This window comes from Nelumbo lutea, chromosome 8, assembly GCF_056320005.1.
Source record: "Nelumbo lutea isolate HS-2025 chromosome 8, American lotus-T2T, whole genome shotgun sequence".
Taxonomy (NCBI): domain Eukaryota; kingdom Viridiplantae; phylum Streptophyta; class Magnoliopsida; order Proteales; family Nelumbonaceae; genus Nelumbo; species Nelumbo lutea.
The window spans coordinates 18,803,966-18,822,180 of NC_142691.1; the positions used below are offsets into that span (position 1 = coordinate 18,803,966).

General features: G+C 40.8%; 1 protein-coding gene across 5 annotated transcripts in view; it reads left to right on the forward strand.

Annotated features, from left to right (window-relative positions):
• LOC148843133 (uncharacterized) overlaps positions 1–18,215 on the forward strand; it is a 45,021-nt gene that overhangs the window by 11,246 nt on the left and 15,560 nt on the right. For all 5 annotated transcript variants that reach the window (XM_088958205.1, XM_088958206.1, XM_088958204.1 and 2 more), the window contains 2 exons: positions 11,070–11,537; positions 11,947–12,042. In XM_088958205.1, coding sequence (XP_088814331.1) covers positions 11,070–11,537; positions 11,947–12,042 — 564 coding nt within the window. The remainder of the gene's footprint in view (positions 1–11,069; positions 11,538–11,946; positions 12,043–18,215) is intronic.

Here is an 18,215-nt window from a genome sequence, read left to right on the forward strand (position 1 = left end):
TTCCAAGAGGCTTGTTTTTTCTCCACTCTCAATAACTGGATCCCAAATAGCAGAGGAGAAATACTTAGCCCCAAGGGGAAGGCCTAGGTACTTCACAGGAAGGAAGTCCACCTGGCAAGCCATCAAGCTAGCACAATCTTCCAAGTTTGGAATAGGACCCACCGGAATGCTTTTGCTTTTGTGGAGGTTAACTTTAAGACCTGAAACCACTTCAAACCAGCACAGTACTCCAAATAAGAGCTCCAACTGATCAGTTGAGGCATCTAGGAAACAGAGGGTATCGTCTGCAAACTGCAAAATATTGACCTTTTCTTTTTTTTGTTAGAATGCTCGAGTCAGGGGTATTTTGGTCATTCTGGTGTATCTTATTGAAAGTGAAATGTCTATTGTATCTGAGTTTAAGTTATGTGTCCCATCTTCTATGAGGGACAAAATTGTCTTTCTTGTAACTCAAGTTTTTCATGAATAAAAGTTAAGTGAGTCGGCTAGGAGAGGTACTTTTGTACATCCTCTCTTCTAGTCTAGTCGAACACTCTTCTCCTCTCCTTCTTCTTCTTTCTCTTTTCTTTCTTCTTTCTTCTTCTCTACTTTGACCTAGAAACAACTAGGGTTTATTCACATGGTATCAGAGTATTAAGGTCTGGTGTTCGTTTTCTTGCTGTTGTCTTCTTCTTGGGTTCGCCGCCAGCTTCACAGTAGGTTTCATCATCCTACAACTGATCTGATTGAAGACTCGATAAAGGGCTGAAAAGGAGTTGTCGTTTTGAGGGCTTGGAGGTGAGAATGCCTTTGGCCGGTGCTGTGGTGGTCGTTGAAGTGGTATACTAGACCCTCTATTCAGTGTACGAAGACGGCTGGTCGTATACAGGTATGGACACTGCTGTCGTGTGTTCAGAAATGGACTGTGAATGCTGATTTTTTTTTTGTGTGCTTCGAAAGTTAGTTGTTGTGGTGCTGGGTGAAACTGATACACATATCAATCATGTTTTTTTTTGTGTGTTTTCTTGCTCACATGTGTGCTGAAAGAAGAGTGGTAGACTGCTGATGTCCACGACAGCAGTGGTGTGGTGTTGATTGTGTTGTGGTGGCTGACATATCTATGTTTTTAAATGCTTAAAAGTGAACCCCTAGACCTTGTGTTTAATCAGTTCTGTAGTTTGCAGAACAAGTGTTCGATGAAATGACTGAGTAATTTCAGTAGTGGTGTGTTGGTGGTAAATGGTCCTGCAGTGTGCAGTCCAAGTGTTTGATGTGTTGACTGAATGATTTCAGCTTTAGAGTGTAGTGAGTAATGTGCAGTTGAAGAAAGTGGGTTGGTGGTATTGTAAGTGAGATAAGTGTGACAAGTGTGAGATTGTAGTGTATATTCAGAGGAGACATAATTGAGATGGCTTCAACTGTAGTTGGGAGTGACAACAAAACAGGCATCATGCTCTCCTCAGATTATCTAAGTGTTCAAATGACATCCATCAAGTTGAATGGTGAGAACTATGTACCATGGGCAAAATCAGTGGAGGTGTTCTTGAAGGCCAAGAGGAACGTAAAACATGTGAGGGAGGAGAAACCTTCCTCTGATTCTCCTGGGTTCAGTGATTGGGAACGAGATGATGCATAGATAATGACTTGGCTTTGGAACATCATGGAACCAAAGATTAGTGTGAACTTCATGTTCCTAGATACAACCAAAGAGATCTGGGATCATGCTAAAAAGTTGTACTCTAAACAAGACAATACAAGTAGGGTATATCGGTTATACCAAGAGTACTTCAATTTGAAGCAAGGAAGTCAAAGCTTAGAAGAGTGTTATGCAAGTTTGAGAAACATCCGCAATGAGCTAAATGTGTATCACCCTCTCACATCAGATGTCCAGATCCAACAACAGCAATGTGAACAACTTGATGTGACTAGGTTTCTTGTGGGCTTGAAGGCCGAGTATGAGCCTGTCAGAGCACGGATATTGGGGGGATCAGCTCTCCCTTCACTTGAAGAAGTTTTTGCTTGTCTTAAGAGGACATCTATTGAGCCAGTGGAACATTCTTCCTTCTCTGATAGATCTGGTTTGGTAGTGACTAAAGGGAGTGGTCGTGGAAGTAGAAGTGGTGGTGGCAGTAGTGGCCCTCCAAGCAACAGTGGTGGGCACATGTTTAACCGGGCCAGTGGCCGGACTGGAGGACGTGAGTTCGGGGGAGGCCGTGGAAAAGGAAGGGGTAATGCTTAGAGAAAATGTACACATTGTGGCTTAGAGGGGCACACAGTTAATTTCTGCTATGATTTGCGTGGTTCACCCAACACTTGGGCTAACCATGTTACATCTAAGAGTAGTAGCACAATTACTGAAAGCCAACAAACTGCACCAACCCCCTCCACACCCACTTGTGCTTCCGGGAAAGAAATGGTGAGTGTACCACGGGCAATATATGAGCAGTTCCTTCAAACAACTCAGCAGAACACAGCTACACTTGCCCATTCAGGTATGACTTGTTTGGCTTCCAAAGTTTTGCTCTGGATCATTGATTCTGGCACCTCGGACCATATGTCTAGGACTCCTGATGTATTTTCTTCCCTTTCTCGCACCTCCACATCTCAGACAGTTACACTTGCTAATGGTTCTACATCTCCAATTTGTGGTGTTGGTGATGTTGATCTCTCCTCATTGTCTTTAGCATCTGTTTTATATGTTCCTAAGTTCCCTTTTAACCTTATGTCTGTTAGTAGATTAACCAAGTCCCTTAATTGTTTTGTAACCTTCTATCCTTCTTCTTGTGTGTTTCAGGATCTCTAGACGGGGACAAAGATTGGTGGAGGGCATGAAGTCGGTGGTTTGTATTACCTTGATGGTGGTGGCCCTCCAGTGGCTTTTCAGTCATCTCTTACTCCTCTCCAATGGCACTGTAGACTTGGTCATCCATCTCTCAAGGCTTTGAAGGCACGGTTAGTGGCCAAGGGCTATTCTCAGTTATATGGTGTGGACTTAATGGAGACATTCTCTCATGTGGCTAAACTTGGTTCAGTTCGGGTGTTGATCTCATTGGCTACTATGTATGATTGGCCTCTCCTACAACTTGACATCAAAAATGCCTTCCTACATGGTGATATTGTTGAGGAGGTGTATATGGAGCAACCACCGGGGTTTGTTGCTCAGGGGGAGGCTAGTAAGGTGTGCAGGCTCAAAAAGGCAGTCTATGGACTGAAACAATCTCCTCGTGCATGGTTCGGCAGGTTCAGTGAAGTGGTGAAGGCCTTTGGGATGAAACAATGTCAGGTTGATCATTCCGTGTTTAGCTATAACTCGGAAGATGGAAACATCTTGCTAGTCGTGTATGTGGATGATATTGTCATAACTGGAAGTGACAACAATGGAATTGACGGGTTGAAAAAATTCTTACAGGACCACTTCAATACGAAAGATCTGGGGAAGCTAAAGTATTTCTTAGGAATAGAAGTTGCGAGGTCAAAACAGGGGATCAACCTATGTCAGAGGAAATATGTTCTTGATCTACTTGAAGAAATATGGTTGTTAGGTGCTAAACCAGCAGAGACTCCTATGGAACTCAATGCCAAGTTATGTGTGGATGCAGGTGAAGAGTTTGGTGATCCTGGAAGATACAGAAGGTTGGTGGGAAAATTGAACTACCTGACCATTACCCGATCAGATATATCATTTGCTGTGAGTGTGGTGAGTCAGTTTATGCAACATCCCCGGGTTCCTCACTGGGAAGCTGTTCTGAGAATTGTTAGGTACCTAAAGGGTGCTCCAGGTTGTGGTTTGTTATACCAGAAAGGAGGACCTCTTGAGATAGTAGGGTACACAGATGCTGATTGGGCTGGCTCTATATCAGACAGGAGGTCAACCACAGGGTATTGTACCTTCCTGGGTGGCAATCTTGTAACTTGGAAGAGCAAGAAGCAAACAGTGGTGGCAAGAAGTAGTGCAGAAGCAGAGTACAGGGCTATGGCCCATACCACATGTGAACTAGTATGGTTGAAGAACCTACTACAGGAGATTGGTTTCTCAATTGACAAACCCATGAAACTATATTGTGATAACCAAACTGCTATTCACATCTCATCCAATCCTGTCTTCCATGAAAGAACTAAACATATTGAGGTGGATTGTCACTTTGTGAGAGAGAAAGTGAGAAGTGGGGTAATAACTACATCTCATGTGAGCTCAGGAAATCAATGGGCAGATATCTTCACAAAAGGATTGTCTCGGGGAAGAATAGATTACATTTGTAACAAGCTGGGACTATATGATATACTCTCCAGCTTGAGGGGGAGTGTTAGAATGCTCGAGTCAGGGGTATTTTGGTCATTCAGGTGTATCTTATTGAAAGTGAAATGTCTATTGTATCTGAGTTTAAGTTATGTGTCCCATCTTTTATGAGGGACAAAATTGTCTTTCTTGTAATTCAAGTTTTTCATGAATAAAAGTTAAGTGGGTCGGCTAGGAGAGGTACTTTTGTACATCCTCTCTTCTAGTCTGTTCGAACACTCTTCTCCTCTCCTTCTTCTTCTTTCTCTTTTCTTTCTTCTTTCTTCTTCTCTACTTTGACCTAGAAACAACTAGGGTTTATTCACATTTTTGATCAATAAACATGTATTTTATTAAAATTCAGATTGTAAGCAGTTTATACAACTTGGTGATGGGACTGTTGATCCCCTTTAATCACTCTATTCTATCCCTCATTACAATGCAGCCCAAAATAATTGCTGTCTCAATGCCCCCTGTTTTGCTAATCCATCAGCTAGCTCATTTACACTTCTTCGGACCCATTTAAATTCAGCCTCAACCTCCTTTGCAATCTTCTCTATTTCCCTAATCACATGTTTAAACGTCCATGGGGTTTGGATTCTGTTTGCTGCCCATGAAATTTCTACTTTTGAGTTCCCTTCCACTTTAACATGTCTGTATCCTAGCTGTTTGGCTAGCTTTAACAAATATTGACCTTTTCTGCTTCCGGGGTAATAGCAAAACCTTCCCAAAGCCCATTAGCTGCAGCCTTGAGGGAGAGTTCGGACAGAATTTCCATTAGGCAAGCGAAGAACAAGGGTGATATAGGGTCACCTTGTCTAAAGCCCCTAGAACTTTCTAAAAACCCCGCAGACTGGCCATTTGTCAAGACAGATAAAACACAAATTTGATCCAATTTCTCCACTTCTGACCAAAATTCATTTTCTCTAACACACGATCCAGACAGCTCCAATTAACATGATCTTGGGCTTTTTCTTCGTCCAGCTTAACTCTAAGGCCCGAAGTTCCCTCCATTAATAATCTTGTGTCAATGATTTGCTATAAGGACAGAGTCAAGCATTTGCCTCCTGAACAAAATCAAACTGGTTATTTGAAATTATACTGGTCAACCCTTGTTTCATTCTTTCTTCCAACACTTTTGCTAGAATTTTATAGAAGCTGTTCAATAGGCTAATGGGTCTGAAATCCCTGAGGTAAAGCCCCTTCCAGTTTTGGGATCAAAGTTATAAAATACTTCTTTGCAGAGAAGCCTTATCATGAAAATCCTGAAAAACCTTCAGTAAATCAACTTGACAAAATCCCAACATTTGATGAAAAGTAAGTTAGATAATCCATCTGCCCCAGGGGATTTGTCACCACCCAAACTAAAAATTGCTGCCTTGATTTCTTCTTTCAGAAAAGGGCCTCTCCACATGCAGTTTCTGTTCTGCACTTAGCTGTTCGAAAACTAAATCCAAAGGGAAAGGCTTTCTGTCCCAAGTTTCCTTGTAAAGATTCTTATAGAAAGAAGTGGCTACCATTTTGATTTCAGCAGCTGAATCTCCAGCTCTTCAGTCTTCCTTCCCATTCCAATTTACTGATTGAAGAGGCTCTGACTCGAGCAATGAGAAGAAGAAATTTAATTGGCCGTGTAAGGACTTAGAGGTGCAATACAGCTGGGTGAAGAGAAGTGCTAACTCAATGGCTGATGGGTTAGCTAAGCAAGGGGTGGCTAAGGATTCTTTGTTTTGGACACATTTTTAGTATTTTGTTACCATTTTGATGTTGGGGAGTTAAGATAGTTTACCTCCCCTTTTTCTGTAATTAATTTTCACAAGTATTATTCATTAATAAAGATTTCTGTTATTGATAAAAAAAAAGAGGCTCTGGCTCGAGCATTGGCCATTTTGTGAAAGAAATGCGGAAGTGCATAAGAGCAGCTTTGTTGTGGATAGTTTGGGAAGAAAGGAAACACCAGAATCTTTTGTGAAAAAGAAAGGAGCTTCTTGGAAGTTAAAGAATGTATTCTGACAAGGGCAATTCAGTGGCTGAAAACACTAAAGCTCTTTGATGCATACTCCTTTGATGACCTATGGAGAAGCTGGTTAGCAGTGGCAAATACTTCTACCAGGAAGGACAGACATGGGGTTGAATGGATGGCACCAGGAGAGGAGTTTAACAAGCTGAACTTTGATGGAAGTAGCCGAGCAAATCTAGGACCTTCAGGCATAGGAAGAGTGATGAGAAACAAAAATATTAGCATTATATCTTTGTACTCAGGTCCTGCGGGTGTGGGAGACTTTTTTTTTTTTTTGATGAATGAAGAAATTTATTAAATCAGAAGAAACACTACTGAAGAGGCACGAGCTGTTACCTCTTCAGAAAAGTATTACATCAAAATAAAACAGAATTAACCATAAATAAAATTACAAAGCAGCCCAAAGTAGCTGCTCCCTTGTAGCCCCCTGCTTAGCTAACCCATCCGCTAAGATGTTTGCTGGTCTTCCCACCCATAGAGAGGTAACAGTCATATTTCTTGTAAGCCAGTTTACTCTCCTTAATAAATCTCTGTGTTGCCACATGGCTGAAGCTGGGTCTTTCAACCATCCCACCACAATTCGAGAGTCTCCTTCAACTACCAAGTGCTGAACCCCTAATTGTTCTGCAATCTGAATACCTTGTACCGCCGCTAAAATCTCAGCTCTATTAGAGTCTCCTATTCCCATGGGGCCTGAGAACAAGGCTAATATGTTGCTCTCCATGTCTCTCAGCATCCCTCCTATCCCCGATGGGCCTGGGTTTCCTTGGCTGCTGCCATCAAAGTTCAACTTTACCCATCCTTCAGGTCCCTGTCCTTCCTTGTATGGCTGTTAGCCACCACTACCCAGTTTTTCCAAATATCATCGAAGGAAAAGGTATGAAAGAAGTCCAAAGTTCTCAACCAGTGAATGATCCTAGTCAATATACAATCCTCAATGGCCTGAATGCTTCTTTATTTTTCTTTGAAAATCCTTGCGTTCCTTTCTTCCCAAATTGTCCACAATGCAGCTGCTCTAATACATCTCCACATCAATTTTCCTTTTTTTGTAGGCCACACAAAAAAGGAGGGATCCAACAGTTGACTTAAGTCTGTGGACAGATTCCACCTACACCCAAATAAAGAGAAAATCCAACTCCAAATAGCTCTAGAAAAGGAACAAGATACAAGTAGGTGGGAGCAATCCTCACCACTAGCCCTGCAAAGTAAACACCAGTTAGGGGATAAATACATGAAAGGCCTTTTCTTCTGCAAGAAATCCAAGGTATTAATCCTTCTATAAAACACCTCCCAGCAGAAAATAACAACTTTAGGTGGAACAGGTCTAGATCAAATCTCCTTAGTTGGCAAACCCCATTGACTCAAGGAAGAGCAAAGAGCCTTGAAAAAGGGAGCACAAGAAAAGTAACCTTTTGGATGAGGGGATCATAATCTCACATCCACACTAAGAGGGTCCAAAAAGACATTGCCAAGCAGAGACAACAGGTCTGAAACATTGTTAAGTTCATCGTCCCTCAACCCTCTCTGAAAGCCAAGGTCCCAACTTAAGGAAGAGGGTGAAAAAGGAGAAGGGAGAAAATGAGAGAACTTTTTCCTTGTAAAGGGAAATACATTGCCAAGCAGAGAACAGGTCTGAAACATTGTTAAGTTCATCGTCCCTCAACCCTCTCCGAAAGCCAAGGTCCCAACTTAAGGACGAGGGTGAAAAAGGAGAAGGGAGAAAATGAGAGACAACTTTTTCCTTGTAAAGGGAAATAGAATAAAGGGACGGGAATTGGTCCTTTAAAGCAACAGAACCCACCCAAGTGTCTTCCCAGAATAAAACAAGCTACCGGAGTTGACATCATACCTGACAAGGTTGAGAAATTGAGGGAGGATACTCTGGATTGCTTTCCAAGGAGATGCTAACACTGCTTGCCGTGATACACCCGCATCCCATCCATTTTCCAGTCTGCCATGTATACTTGCTATCACTTCATGCCACAACCTCTCCCTTTCTCTAGGCCATCTCCACAACCATTTTCCTAAGAGGGCTTTATTCTTGAAAGTTAACCTTCCTAACCCCAGTCCACCTTCCTCTGTGCTCCTACATACTATTTCCCAACTAATTAAATGATCTTTTTTTTCCTCCCCTGCCTCCCAAAGAAAATTTCTCATTAATCTCTCCAACTTCTTAGCCTCCCTATTAGGAATCCTAAAAACAGATAAGAAATATATCGGTAGGTTCGCTAGGGTGGCTCTCAATAAAGTCACTCTACCCCCTATAGGGATATAATTCCTTTTCCAAGCAACTAATCTTTTCTCAAACTTTTCCAAAACTGGGTTCCAAAAACTACTCTCTTTTGGGTTAGCCCCTAGAGGGAGACCTAGGTACTGCAAGGGCCACGAAGAGACAGGACAACCTAGACAATCTGCCACAGACTGAATACTCTCATCATCCATATTGACTCCTGCCACGCAACTCTTATCCATGTTTATCTTCAAATTGGAAGCCTTCTCAAACTGTTGTAACAATGCTCTAAGGTTCCTCACTTTTTGCCTGTCACCCCCTTCACAAAATATTATGATATCAGCAAACTGTAGATGGGTTACCCGGACATTGTTCCTTCCTATCCTCCAACCACTCACCTCCTCTTCCCTATCTGCCTTAGAGATTAATCTACTGAAAGCATCTGCCACTAAGGTGAAAAGAAACGGGGATAGTGGGCCACCTTGTCTAAGGCCTCTACAGGCTGGGAAAAAATCTCTGACCATCCCATTGACCAAGACTGAATAATTGCAGGAACTAATACATCCCTTTACCCAGTTGCACCATCTATCTCCGAAGCCACAACAGCCAAGCATCTGCCACTAATACATCCCTTTACCCAGTGTGGGAGACTCCTTAAAGGCCGAATTACTTGCTGCTGTACAAGGAATCCAGCTTGCAAATCAGATAGGCATAGAGCATCTGATTATTGAAGGGGATTCCCAGGTGGTAGTGGGTTGGCTGAAGGATCCAGACACTGTGATTTGGGGTTTTAGAGATCTTTTCAAAAAGGTTAAATGATCAGAGTTCAGTGGATATGCAGATCAGCAAACTCAATGGCTGATTCACTTGCAAAACAAGGGGTTCTTTGGGATACTTTGTTTTAAAGGAAATGTCGCATTTTGTGCCTTTCCATGGGTTGCATGTAACTCTTATTTGCTGGTTCATAAAATCTTGTTCATTTATCAACAAAAAAAAATCCAATATGATCCTGTCCACTATGAGTCCATTACATATGGATGTGGTGCAATCCAATCTGGTGAATACTTTGGACCATTCTGCACTGGTCCAGTTCAATGTATGGACTGTCCAAACTGTTCAAATTGGTTTTAATTTAGATTGGGTCCAACCCAAACCTAGTCCATTGACACCCATACTCTTATCTTTTGTCAATGGACCAGATATTGGTTAAATCCGACCTGGTCCAGTATAAATCCATTACAAATGGAGCAGGTCCGATCGAATCCAATAAATACTTTGGACCATTAACTTTGAACTTGTCCATTTCAATGTCTTATTGGTCTGTCCAATCCGTTCAAATTGATTTTGATTTGGATAGGGTCCAACCCAAACCCAGTCCATTGACATTTCTAAGCACAAAGAAGTATAAGTGTTCTATAGATGTTTTACGTGTTTTTGTTATGGTCTTATGTGGTTGGGTTCATATATGGTGCGATATGATTAGTTTTTGGGGTATGGGGTTCATATATGGTGTGATATAGTCTTATGTGCCCCCCAGCGGGGTGTGGGGGCTTCAATTCTTTCAATGACATTCTGATAATACTATAATAAACAAATTTGGAGCCGCCCTCTGGATTATGTTAATATAATGGTCATTCCACTTTTATCTATAGCATTTTATTATAAAAAGTGGCTAAATACAAAAGCATAAGAGGCGTAAGACTCTTGTATGAAGTGTAATGGAAGCATATGCCTCATACACCTCTAGGCCAGAAGTTTATGCCTGCTTCAAGTGTCTGTACGCTTCTAGGTTGCACATCTAGGCATTTTCTCAGCACCTCGCTTGGAGGCATGCCTCCGGGCGAACATCTCCAGTGCTTTTTAAAACACTGATTGGTTCTTTATGATTTATGATATGGACAGAATATTATTTCCAGCTTGACTTCAGAGTGGTTTCTGATCAAAGGAAGAGAAAGAAAACATGATCAATTACTTGTTAGTAATGCTATCATGGCATCCAGATGACGTCACATCTATATAGTTGTCAACCCTAGGCGTGGGGGTTAGTGAGGTTGAAATTTGGGTGGTTAGGTGGTTTGTCGAGTGATCTCAGGGTGAAAGTTTAGATTCTGGTGTTCTGAACTGTTGGTTTTCTAGTCCTGGTTGGTGTGCTAAGTCTTTCTCTTGGTTTGGTGATTTTGTGTTTTGAAGGGTTTTATTTGGGTTGAGATGTGGAGTGATGGAGTTGGTTTTGCTTGGGTGAAGGGTCGTTTTTTTCTTCTCTTGGGTTACCTCTTGTCATCTTTCTCGTAATCTTCTTTTTTCTTTTAATAACAATATTTGTTTTGCTACAAAAAGGATCTTTTTAGGGTTTCAAGTAATAATTTTTTTCTGCTTTGCTTATCAAAAAATGTTTTTTCTTGAAAATTTGATTAAAAATCAGTTAATTGACATTTGTAGTCAGTTGTTTAGTATGCAGAAGGGCATTATGGTAATTTCCCAGCTAGTCTGCATTTTTCCTTCGATCCTTTTTCTTTTCTCTTGTGGTTGATTAAGGCTCTTAATCTTTTGGGCTTGGTTCCAAGCAGGTTTGTGTTCTCTGTGGATATGAAGGAGGTGCCATGACTCGAGCACTTAGAAGCTGCAATATTGTGAAAAGTCTTCTGAAAGCTTGGAACATCATAAGGGACTCCAAGACTAAGGGATCTATGACTCTGTCCAGAATGTTGCCAGATGAGTCTAATGCATCAGGTGCTTCAGATTCTGGACGTGAAACTGATTCAATTCCTGTTACGAGGCCTGTAGAGAACAAACAACTTCCAGCAGCTGTTTTGAAAAGGGATCTAGAGAATCATGCAAATGTTGTTGGGGTTTCAAGTGGTTCCCCAAATAATTTCCAAGTACAAAACACCATAACTGCAGGAGTATGTGATCTGAGTGTTACACAGTGGGTACATATGGTTTGCGGACTCTGGACCCCAGGAACACGGTGCCCAAATGTTGACACCATGAGTGCATTTGATGTATCTGGTGCCTCACGCCCTGGGAAAAATGTGGTAAATGCCAAAAACTTCCTATTTGCAATGAGAAAGCAAAAGTAAAAAAAGGAAAAAGGAAGGCTTGCATGGTAAAATATATTGAGCAGGCATTTATTTTCTGGTAGTCATCTTGTTTGGTAATTCAGATCCTTGTGTTACTTAACAGAATAACTTAACATAGTTTTCTCTTTTTCTCTACATAAAGTTAGCTATGCTGCATTTTCTGAATGGTATGTAGCTGGTTAAAATCAGAGTTTCATGATTTAACCAGCTAATGCTCTGTCTTAGCTATGGTATCAGTTTTGGTAGGACCTTAGCTATGGTATATTATAGTCAATGAAAAGTCTTCTTTTGTACTCTGCCTTAGCATTGGTATTGTAATCATGATATACCTAATGCTCTTGAACTGTTCTTAATTTTTTCCCAGGTTTGTTCAATGTGTAAGCGGCCAGGAGGTTCATGTATTAATTGCAGGGTTGTGAATTGTTCTGTCCAATTTCATCCCTGGTGTGCACATCAGAAGGTTATTCTACTTCCTAATCTCATGTTTTGTGTCCTATAATAAAGTCACTTGAGATGCACAGATAAAAGCCATTTTTTGTTAAGCTTAGTGGTAGTCTAGTTTAATTCAATATAGTGCTTATTTTGTAATCCTGCTGGAAATTAAACATGAGATGGAGGAAAAACTGTCCACTGTACTCACTTTGTAGATATACAATTAATCTTAATGAAACTTTGAACAGTCATAGGAGCTTTATTTGGTTAGTTATCTTTTTGATTTCTTTTGTACATTACAGGTTGTTTCTATTGGGTAGGATGGCCCTCCCAAAATATGCCCATTAAATCTCTACCACTTGATCATACCCTTTTTTATATGGATTTGCAACAATTGTTTTTATATGCATTTTTTGTTTTTTAATATGCACTCTTTAGAATATTGGATTTTATTTAGGAACATGGGCAATATAAGAATTAGATAAGGTGAATATTCAAAAGGAAGTTTTTGCTTGATCAAGGCCAAACTGAATTGGTTCACCATCATGGAATTACATATAGATGAATGTGAGTTCAATAATATCCACTATCAGAAGCAAAGGCATAAGAGAATCTTTATTCACAAAGATCATTCCAAAACACTGTTTTCATATTTGATTCGGATGACCATAAAAGGAGTAAGACTATAAGAGTCCAATGATGGTTGTTTTGTTCTGATGAAATAGACATCTCTATAAAATTTTGGGGTGGGGTAGGGGGAGTCTTGTATAGAGTTCACAAGCTCATTCTTCCAACAAGTGAGTATCATTCCCACCCCCTACTGAAATGAATTCAGCTACGAGTGTTTGCTCATACTTACCAATGAGATGATCCCACATCAAAGGGTGGTTCATATCATATTAGAAGGAAACTTAACTGTGAACAAGAAACAGAGACCTTTGTCAAGGTTTCTCAGTTTCTTGTTCATAGTTAAGTTTCCCTCTTGATCTGATGTGGACCACCTTTTAATGTGGGGATTACCTTATTGTCCAGTATGGAGAAACACTTGGACAGACGTATGAGTGAAAGTCATACAAGACACACACATGCAAAATTCCTGTACTTGAACAATATGGAAACTTCCATTTTTCAACTGTTTGGTTAAAGAGCTAAGGACTTACCCCAATAATATCAAGCTGCATTCAGTATGAGGACTACATTTTACTTAATCATTTGGCAAAGAGCATTATTTTTGAAGTGTGTAAAACTGATTAGTCTGGCTAGCAGAAGTGCTGCCTAATCCCTCTTCTGTTTGGAAATAGACCAATAATTACATTTTTGTCCCCTAATACAAGTTGTCCCTATTCACTCTCTGCCTTGCAAGTGAATCAGCCATAGTGTGTGGTTCTATATGTTTCCACGGCCTTGGCACCCTCAATTCTGTAGCCAGTTGTTTAGCTTGTCTTAGAGTGTGCCTGTGCTGCCATGTTCCCTTGGAGTTTGTTTTTTGTCATCCTATAACAGTCTTGGCTTCTACTTCCACGTTTATATTGACAGTCTGCATTTCAGCTCTAGTGGGATCTCCCTCTCCAAATAGGCCTGACTTTAGTGCTAAGCAGGAACCTAAGTGTCTTTGTTGGCTCCCTCAACACCGAAGGGTCCCAGGATTCCAAAGCTGCACCCATCAAAATCAAGTTTGATTGGGTTTATAGGTGGTGGCTTCCAATCCGTTAATTCTTGTGGCCTGGAAAATGAGGAGCGTGCCACACATTTCCATCCTCTCAAGATAGTCTTTGGAGAACGGTTAAAAAATCTCCAATGTCTTAACTCAATTTACTTCCTGACTCAAGATAGTCTCAATGATCTCCTTTTTTCATTGAAAGTTCTATTACCTTTTTCCTTCCATAAGTGACCAAAGTGTGGCTGTAGTACATCTTCAAAGAAAAATTCCCGCCTTTTCCTTGGATTGAAAAATATTGTTTTGAATGTCACCAGGAAGAGGTAATCCCAACTACTGGAAGGAAATGTGTAGGAGATTAGTAGATACAATGTTGCTTCTACCAAGGTGGGTTTTTTCCCACCTTAGTAGAAAATGTGTAACAAGGGGTGAATAGGGTTTCTTTTTTCTGGGCTCAATTGTAATTGTGATGGTTTTTTCCCACCTGTTGGGTGGACTTATTGGATGGGAGAGTTAAGAAAGTCTATCTCCCCTTTCATGTATTAAATCCTTAATTCTGTTAATGAAAAGCCTTTTGTTATTGATCCAGTGATTGGCTGATTGGCTTACTAAATCACTATAATTTTTTTTCAACTTTATATATCATTCAAGTGTACAAAGGACATTCAGTGATTGGATGATTGGCTTACTATTTTGATATAATTCATTTACTAAATCACTATAATTCAAAAGGAATAGAAAGAAGTACAACTGCAAAGGAAAGGTATCTATTCAAGTATCTTAATCTTCTATTATTTGATTTATATAGTTGTTTGCTATGGTTTTTTGAGCCTTAAATTTGCAACTATAACAATTCATTGAAAGTTTATTAACTAGTTCCACGTTTTTAGAAAATTATCCTGATTCCTTGCCCCCAATTCACCTTTGTCTTCACAAAATGGAATAATGTCATATGCAAACTGCAAATGGGTGATCACCACATTTTCTCTGCCCACTCTCCACTCCTTACCCAGTCTAGTTGTCAGTCCCAGTAAGGGGTGTACTAGAAACCTCAGCCACTAGAGTGGAAACAAAAGGAATTAATAGATTTCTTTCTTTAATACCCCTTTTTGATGGGAAGAGATCCTTCACAACTCAATTGGTTAAGAATAATGACCATTTTTTTTTTGATGAATGAATAAGTAGTTTTGTTAAAGAGAACAAAATCGAATACAAAGAAGTCCGATGACCAAATTAAATACATTCAAGAATCCATTATTTCCATCCAATCCCAAAAGAACACCTATCCATTGTTTCTTCATTAGAAAGGACCAGTCCACAAAATTATAGGTTTCTTCTAGGTCTAGATTTTAAATCCATCTTTACTTCCCTACCCTTAATTCATAAGCTTTTCTGGCTGGATTTTAGCATGTTTTTTTTTTAAACAGAAAAACTTACCATTGATCTTCTTCATTTTCTTTCCTTTTTAAAGATAATTAGTATTTTGGTAAATGAGTAAAAAAGATGATCACTGTGCTATAGAAATAAATAACATAATGCTATCTATCCTCAACAGAAAGGGAAAAAACAGAGAGAAAAAAGGCATAGATCTATTGCTACACAAAAATACCCATCCCACACTTGATCTGTCATAGTCAACTGAAACTGAGTTCTGCATGGGAATCTAATGAATTGGCAAGTAAATTGCAAATTGGTCTTTGATCTTATTGGGATAGTTTACAGTGCTCCATGGCCCACTACCGATTCTTCTACTCCGTCTGAAGATATTTGCTGAGTCTCCCGAAATGGCCAAGGAAGGGGGATGTGGCTGTTTCCAATGAAGTCCTACTTTTGAGAAGAATCACTACTTTGAGCCCAGGTCTCCCGAAAGCAAGAATTATGCTAACACCCTAAGAGCACAGCATCTGGCTGCACATTGGATCTCCCATATTTTTATGTGTAACTCATTGGAATATGTCCCTGATGTGTCTGGATGCCGTGCTCTTGGCGTATTCACACGATTTTTTCTTTCAGGAGATCTTGTCTCTTCCAAATGATCACCTCTAGTATCGAGACAGCATGCTTCTCTGAAGTTCTTACTTGAACAGCAGTCATTGAGTTCAGGTCGGTGACTACATGGAGAAGAAGGCTGGAGGTTGAAGCTAAAAAGTACGTGTTTGAAGCTTGCAGAAACAAGGGACAGGAGTGCTTGAAGATCAGAGAAGAGAAGAAGACCATCATTTTTCTTTGCAGGGATGCAATGTTTTGGCTGAAAGGTTTCGTGGATGCAGTTACGTATAGCATGAAACAAGTCGGATGGAAAGGGCTGATGAATAGGGGAAGAAAAAAATATGTAGCGGAGCTGAGAAACAATAAATAGGGGTGGTTCGTAGAGTTTTGGGAAAAGTAACATGAAGTACATGTGTATTCCGGAAGGAAATAGGAAGACAAGGTGGAAGGGTTTTGCAGATAAGTTGCAAGAATATCTGGTAGTGATGGAGAGGGATGAGAAGGTTCAACAAAAATCCTTAACTGAGAAAGCAGAGGTGGGGGTGGGAGAGAGAGTTCAGATTGAAAAGGGAGAGCAGAAAACTCAGAAGGTAGTGGAGGAATACTTTGCGTGCTCTGTTAAATCAAGAAAAGTGGAGTTCGAAGTGGACAGGCAGGATTGGAGGAAAAAAATCATGTTGATAGCTGGGAGGAAGGTCGCGGATTGGCAGCTAGTTGCAGAGGAGATGAGGAATAAATTTAGCATCAGAGATCCCGTTCTTGTGATACCTTTTTTGTGAAAACAAAGACATTCTCGACACAGGGGGGGCGAAGATAGAACTCTCTGCTGTTGAAACGAAGGAAGGTCTGATAGTTGTTGAAGAATGGTGTATGTCTTGTAATGAGCGAGACATTTGTTGAAGATAGTTGTTGAAGAATGGTGAAGAATGGTGTATGCTTGTTTTGGTATCAAGCTCCTTGGCGTGCCATTCAACCTTTGGAACAAATCTTTCGTTGGAAAATTAGTCCACACGATGGGTGGTGCTATGGTCTTAGGGACCTGATGGCGATCAAGGTGAAAATTCGAGGGCTGAAGCTGGAGGAGGTTCCACAGGTGGTCACTTGCTTCTTGGAGGGTCTCTAGAGGAAGATCTGGGTCTTGACAGAAGCGTTGTGGAGAGAATGTTTGAAGGAGGGAGAAGAAGGTGACATGGATGAAGGTTGCTTACATGGCAAAGCCTTAGTGGGAGGGGACATGAAAGAACAGGGGGAACACTTTAGGGAAGGGGAAGAGTCGGATCTGGAAGGGGTTTCGGGAGATAGGCCATCGTCCCAAAAGAAGGCCGAGCTGTTTAAGGAAAATAATTCAAAAATTTTGAACTAAATAAGTTTATTTAGTGGGTGTGAATATGGAGGGAGAGATTAGGAAGAATGCAGATGTGCTTGGGTGTGAAGTTTCAGGTTGGCCTTTGAGTTATTTAGGTTTGCCCCTAGGTGGTAATCCCGAGAGAGGGAGTTTTTGGAACCTAGTGGTGGAGAGATTTGAAAAAAGACTTGTTCCTTGGAAAAAGAATTACCTCTCCCTTGGTGGAAGGACTACACTGATCAAGGCCACGCTAGCAAACTTACCCATTATTTCCTTTCAGTGTTCAAAATTCCAGTGAAGGTTTCTAGTAGGTTGGAGAGATTAATGACAGATTTCCTTTGGGAGCTGGGAGTGGAGAAGAGGGACCATAGAGTTAGCTGGAAAGTGGTGACCAGGAGTAAAGCTTGTGGAGGTTTGGGGCTTGGGAACGTTGGGAAAAGGAACTCGACCCTTTTGGGAAAGTGGTTGTGGAGGTTTCCTTTGGAGCAGGAGAAGCTATGGGCTAGAATAGTGGCAAGCAAACATGGGATGGAGCAGAATGGATGGGGTATGATTTGAATTCTAGCAATTCACCTTGGAAAGCCATTCATGATTTGCATCCAATCTTCTTCCCACTTGTCAGGTATGATTTGAATTCTAGCAATTGCATAAAATTTTGGGAACAAACTTGAGTGGGGAATGTTCCACTTAAGGACCAGTTTCCTTCTTTGTATGCTCTCTTTGACTTTAAAAATAAGCCAATTTCTTTTTTCATCACCCCTTCCTCCTCTAGTCTTGGGTTTGGGTGGAACCTGGGTTTGAGGAGGGCTGTGAGGGACTCTGACTTCCACAGTGTTTTGAGCCTCCTTGACCTTCTTGATAATGTTTTCTTTGACCCCTCTAAGGTGGACTCTAGAACTTGGACCTCGACCCCCACGAGCTCTTTTTCCTATGCTTCCTTCTTCAAAATCTTATATCAATCCACCAGTCCTGCAACCTCCCCTTTCCTGGTTAATGAGGTTTGGTGCAGACCAATTCCTCCTAGGGTTGGCAGTTTTGTTGAGAAGCCTATCTGGAAAGATTCAATACTGGTGGTTTGCTTAAAAAGAAGAGACCCAATACATGCTTGTCACCTCATTGGTGTGTTCTCTGCAAAGTGGATGGGGAGACTGGTTTTCACTTATTGGTGTCATGCCAATTTGCAAAGTCAAATTGAGAATGGGCTTTTTCT